At 43.5% G+C, this 5,974-nt stretch overlaps 1 protein-coding gene across 1 annotated transcript; it reads right to left on the reverse strand.

Moving 5' to 3' along the window:
* Positions 1–291: 291 nt before the first annotated feature.
* Positions 292–4,929, reverse strand: bambia (BMP and activin membrane-bound inhibitor (Xenopus laevis) homolog a). Its single transcript, XM_026180711.2, has 3 exons — positions 4,246–4,929; positions 2,251–2,529; positions 292–1,409 (listed from the first exon to the last, which is right to left on the reverse strand). Exons 1-3 carry the CDS (start codon positions 4,319–4,321, stop codon positions 994–996), a joined length of 771 nt encoding a protein of 256 aa, XP_026036496.1. The 5' UTR covers positions 4,322–4,929; the 3' UTR covers positions 292–993.
* Positions 4,930–5,974: the final 1,045 nt, after the last annotated feature.

Raw genomic sequence — 5,974 nt, forward strand, 5'->3', positions numbered from 1 at the left:
CCATGAGGAGGGAGTTATATGAAGCTGAAAACCTGACCTCTGCTGAGGGTTCAGGAATAACTGAGATAGATAGCATCTCTATGGTAAAACAAGACTTTACTGTTAGCTCCATTAGATACACACACGCACACACACACACACACAGCATAAAGGCCACCCTAGCACGTGCTTTTAACAAGATCTGATAGTCACTAAAAACTTCACAACAGCCCCAGCAGTGTGTCTGTAAGTTCACGGATGGTACATTTCAAAGCTGAATATGTAGCAAAAACAGAAGCGTGAATCGGCAAATAAATAAAAAGTCACTTTTAATGGAAGTTCTTCTTTCACACTCAATCAAGCTTATAGTCTGATCACAGAGAGAGATGTTGGACATTCACCCAGAATAAGACACACGCCGGTCAGTTTTATCAGACAAAAATATATATATTTAGAATCTTTACATTAAGCTTGAATCATGAAACATACACAGAGGAGTGCGCACACCTACAGCCAAACACTGATTTTTTTTTTTTTTTTTACTCCTCACACAAGTCATTTTATTTTGTACCCTGGTGTCAGTGTTGAGTTGTTGTCTTAAGCAATGATGGGGTTTTTTGTTGCTGTTGTTGTTGTTTTTTACAAATGTGCAAATAAGACAGATTTGGAATCCTTCAGCGCTCAGTGTAAAAATAAAACAGTCCAGGATCCTCGGGAGCGGTGACAGAGCTCTCACTCTACCTCAGCCCTGCCCTCTCAAGTTTAAATACAGCTCCTCGTTGCTTCGCCTTTCATTTTCAAGTAAAGTGCTCCTCTAGCAAAAACCACAAGGCATGAGATCAGTCTCGTATTTTTTCGCTGATGTTTAAAAAACAAACAAATTGAAAAACAACCCAAAGGACAAAAAATGTGGGAATGTCTTTTTAAAGTACAAAAGAGCCAAAGCCAACAATTGAGAGGCAGTCCTGGCTGTTTCTTGGAGGTGTCAGTCATTCAGTTCCCAGCAGGAACTGGTCATACAAACTCCAGCTTGCCGTGGCCACTGTACATCCCCCAGTGCACCAGAGACAGGATCTTGTCGTTGCCTAGGTCAGCCTGCCTCATCTTGTCGCAGGTCAGACAGCAGTTCTCGTGGCCCGTCACAGGTACCATGCACTCCAGGTCCAGCTTGGCCACGTGTCCCTTCTTGGTGTGGTGGCCGTGGAAGCTGTAATGGAGCCGCGACAGCATCTGCTGCCGCTGGTCCTGCAGCCGCTTGTTCTCGCTGCGCAGCATCCGTAACGCCAGCATGATGAGCAGGACCAGGATGAGGCCGCCAGCGATCGGCACAGCGATCACAGCCGCACGGAACCACACTTCTTTGGCTGAGGTCAGCTCCTGAACCCGGGTCACCAGGTTCCTGTTGTTGCTGTCTGGCTGGTAGCGGCCATCTGCACACACGCATGGAAAAAAATAAAATAAAATAATCTGGTTAAATGCATGCTCATATGGTTTCCACTGCTCCATAGAGCCTGGTCTTAAAGCAAGTGATTATGTTTGAACTGCTGTTTGGAGCTTAATGAGAAGGAGCTGCTCTACTCGCCAGTCATGCCAGTAAAGTAACCGCAAAGAGGGAAAATAAGACAGACAGACAGACGCGAACGCACAAGTCAGAAAGGCCAGCAGGGGCAAAAACAAATGAGTCACCTTGTCCCGAACTGAGAGCCAGAAATTAATTTGAGCTAATAAACTATAGTCTGCTGTGCTCGGGTTCACGCAGGAGAGCTGCCGTCCTTCCTCTCTGACTTTTCGTGCACCTTTTCATGACTCTATAAGCTGATGTTTCTGCCCAACATGCATATTCATTCTATGAGGCACATTCCAGCTCAGTGGGAAAATTACATGGTGCACACATAATAAAAAAAGAAAAAAAAGAAAAAGATTATATCTGATCTCTTTCCAAGTGCTTAAAGGTAAACGGGCTGCTCCCTGCCTTCCCAGGCACAGAGCTGGAACCCATTAAAAGTCAAACCAAAGTTCTATTAAGCTTGGGGTGGGGGGGCAGAAGGGGGCAAGGGTGGTCTGAATATCCTTAAACATCAAGTGTTTAAAGAACATTAAAGCTCAATGTATTGCTCCTGGAACTAGATGGAGGAAAACATGGGAGTATTTGCTGAAGAGGACTCGTAAAATCCCTCCACAGAGTGCCATCGTTTCTAAAAACGTAGCTACAGTCTAAAAACAAACATCCCGACAGCCAGTAGCTCAGCTCCGCTACCCTGTTTTACTTACCTGTCGAGTCTCTGGTGTGCGCCAGGTCATGTAGGCCCCTGTAGTTGCACATGTCATCATGGCAGCACTCCAGTGTTGCCGCCCTGCTGAGAGCATCCAAGGCCCTTTGGCTGCTGCAGACATCCGCAGCATTGGCAATGGGGTCTAAACACCCATGGGTGAGTGGAGAGTTGGCGTTGAGCGGGTCCAGCACCTTGGTGAAGCAGGCGTTCAGCTCTGATTTGCACATGTATCCGGTGGCCACACAGTGCGGCGCATCACAGTAGCACCTAATTTCTCCTAAAAGTGGGGAAAAAAGGCAGCGTTAGGGGAACCTGTGCCGACATTAATCCGCTCAAGGTTTCAGAGTCACCATGGCTATTTTGTCTTTAACGTCCAACCATGTGAATATAAAACTCGTATAGTTTGCAGCTGATTTTCTCCGTGTTTTTATCAAACTCATGCTGGCTTCTATTTTACACCAACTGTAGTTCAACTTTTCCCATAGTGGTATACCCTGCTTTTATTTTGAAGTACTGCTCTAAAAGTATCTGTTAAGCCCTGCATTAAACAACCTGGTAACTTTTGAAGAGATCACAGGATTTTTTTTAACCTGTTCACCTGTCACACCTTCATTTAAGAGCATCCCGTTTAAATGGTTCTTTTTCTCTGTATTCTAAAACAGGAAGCACGTAGCTTGTAATTAGTGGGTTGTCTCAAACGTCAATTTCTTTCAACCTAAATGAAAATTAGTAAAGAGAGGAAGAGATTTTTTTTTACCTGCAAACTTTCTCCCCCATCCAAAGTTTGCATGCAAAATTGCCTGGGGGTATTGGTATGGGTGTGGTGGTTGGGTGTGGGAGCTCTGAGGTCCCATCTAAGGAGCCTCCAGCAACCTTATCATTAAGGCAACCTGCTCTTACACGGGCCCACTCATTACTTCATCCAGGGCTCCTTTCTCAAAACAGAAATCTGGGCCAAGGATCTGCCCGAACAAAACAGAACCACTGAAACACATATTTATCAACTTAGTTTGCCTTTGATGCCCTCTGTTACTGTTATTATTATAAGTATAAGGACCACTGCAGGACGACCAATGTAAATGTCATTTCACATACTCCGTGACTGCTTTATTTTGAGGAAAATTATCAGAGCTCCACATATAAAGACTTCCCTTAAGCTTTTATGTGCTGGACTCAGGAACAAAACCTGGAATGAGAGAGCTAAAAAGCCCGAAAGTCTGTGACTGCACCAACTTAGCAGCGCAGGAACACATTCATCAGATCAGTGTTTTCCCTGTGAATGATTGGAGCGGTGGGGCCCAGGCAGGTCATTTGGAGAATATTTCATTAGAAAGGAGAGGCCCCTTTGTGGACTGAGGGGGTGGTGGCGGGGGGAGTACTGAAGCTTTTCTAGCCCTGCTAAGTCTCGTATGAATGGCAGCTACAACATTAGTGGAGTTATTAAGTGTAGCCTAGCAGCTAAGAACTGTATTACACACTTGAGGATTAATCACAGTGTATTACTATTATATTAATAACAGTGCATAGAGGTTAGGTCTTATTAAAAATTTGGTTTTAACTGAAAAAAGGTATGTCATGCCTTCAGAAAAAAAAGAATAATAATGAGGGCAGAGGTAGTTATTGTTGTTTCCGCTGCTGTTATTAAGTTTTCTCTTCTTTTTTTTAAAGGGGAGGTATGACTGAATAAAATAAACTGAAATCTGAAGACGACTGGAAGAATAATATGTTTATTACGAAAAAAAACCCCAGTAATAAACAAACGCGTTTATGATTCCCCTCATTGGTAAAGTACGACTTTATGACCAAATGTTAAATCATTTTCTTGCTAATTATGACGGGTTTTCCCCGCAAACACTGGCGCGAGCGTAAGCTGCCCCGCAGAAGCCTGGAGCCGTCGACTGAGGGTTAAGTTCAGCCTCGTTTTTATCGCTTCAAAACACTGTTTATCCTCTTTTGAAGAAGCCAACAAACACGCATCAAAGTCCACACGTACCTTTCGTCAGAAGAACGGCCATGGCACAGAGTTCCAATTGTAGCCAAATGGAAATGAAACTGGACTGGCGATCCATTTACACCAAATTACTGCACAAGAAGAGTCCTCATATATCCAGTAGCAGCAGCAGAAGAGTCCGCTGGGCAGAAAGCAGCGCGAGAAAAAAAAAAGATTTACATGAAGCTATGGCGAAAAATGAAGCCTTCGTGGGGTCGGAACGCGGTAGCTCACGATCCTGACTGGAACACCAAAGAAAAGGGGGAAAAAAACACCCCAAAATGTCTCCTCTCCCGCATGGAGCCACCGAGACCCTCGCGAATTTGTTACCGGAGCGCACAAAATACAGCAGCCTCTTCTTCAAGCCCAGAAACAAAAGAAAAGATATATACTCCGTTGAACAGAGTGAAACCGAGTCATAAAGTTGTCAGTGCTGGTCTTCATCTGTCTCGCTCTGCAGCCGGTCACGTCGAAGCATCACTTTTGTATTCCACGACTGAGAAACAAACACTAAACACGGACAACTCCGCTGTGCCAAAGACTACAAGGGACAGGCACGATCGAGCAGAAATAGCTGTGGTCAGTCAGAGCTCCGCCTCCTCTAATCTGATTGGCCAGCCTACCGAGAAAGAAGTTAGTGATAGGACGTACAACAAAGCATCCGGTGGCTCTTTTCAAAATAAGGCAAAAAATATAAAGTATTTTAAAAAAGGAAAGTACTATTAAAAAAAGAAGAGAATGAGAAAAATTAAGATATTAAGATAAATTATATGAATAAATTCTATGTATAAATTACATGAAATGGACACTAAACATAAAGCATGTTTTATTATCGATCTATGTAAAACAAATGGGATCTCCTATTATTAGTGCATTACTAAATAAATAAGCAGATGCAGTTACACTGGTAATGGAAGGATAATGTTAACAGAAAATTTTAATGTTACGCATCGTGCCATTAATATGTTAAAACTTAAACACTATACTTAAAAAAACCCATAGCATTCTTTTAGATTTTTTTTAGGTTTTGCACAGTCATCTTGAGGAATTATTATTATATGATTTATTTTCTCCTAATGTTCCAATCAGGTAGCCCCTGAAGATTTATTCTCTAGACATAATCAACTTGTTTCCGGTCTCACACTGCTTATTCTTCTGTAGCTTGATCACTCTGAAGCTTTCATTCATCGTTCTTTATTTCCATAATAAAGTATCCCATTTATCAGTAGTGGATGCCATTGGTCCGGGCAGCAGTCACTCCAGCAGGTTAACAGCTGTCCCGCACACAGTCATACTGTCGCCTGATGATAATGCAGGTCTTGGACTATTATCTGTGTTTTCAGTGTTATGGGTGCAGCCGATATGTGATGTAATCCTCCCCACTTTTTTCCAAATTTGGATGATATAAATTACCCAAAACTTACCCAAGAGTACTGACAGATTCTTCATTGAGCACAAGTAAGTGCATTGTAAAACAGCCGTGTGTGCAGTGTGGACAGTCGCAGATACCTGCAGGGTGATCCCGATGGCAGCCAGGTTGACGCCGCGATGAGCCTCTCCCCTTCAGGCCATCACACTGCTGCTGCTGCAGGAAAGAGCGGACAGTCAGAGAAATTAGCAATCCAAAAAAGCACATGGCGCCACCGAGACGGCTTGCGCACACACACACACCCTGGACGCACGCACACAGTACACATTTACCCATTAACAACCGACAATGCAAAACATAGGT

The sequence above is a fragment of the Astatotilapia calliptera genome, chromosome 9 (genome assembly GCF_964374335.1).
Source record: "Astatotilapia calliptera chromosome 9, fAstCal68.1, whole genome shotgun sequence".
NCBI lineage: Eukaryota > Metazoa > Chordata > Actinopteri > Cichliformes > Cichlidae > Astatotilapia > Astatotilapia calliptera.

Excerpts from the sequence above, each read along its gene's own strand:
- bambia (XM_026180711.2), bottom strand. The coding sequence starts at position 4,321 with ATGGATCGCCAGTCCAGTTTCATTTCCATTTGGCTACAATTGGAACTC. Across the intron at positions 2,530-4,245 it reads GGCCGTTCTTCTGACGAAAG|GAGAAATTAGGTGCTACTGT; the intron begins GTACGTGTGGAC and ends CCCCACTTTTAG. Across the intron at positions 1,410-2,250 it reads GCACACCAGAGACTCGACAG|ATGGCCGCTACCAGCCAGAC; the intron begins GTAAGTAAAACA and ends GCGTGTGTGCAG.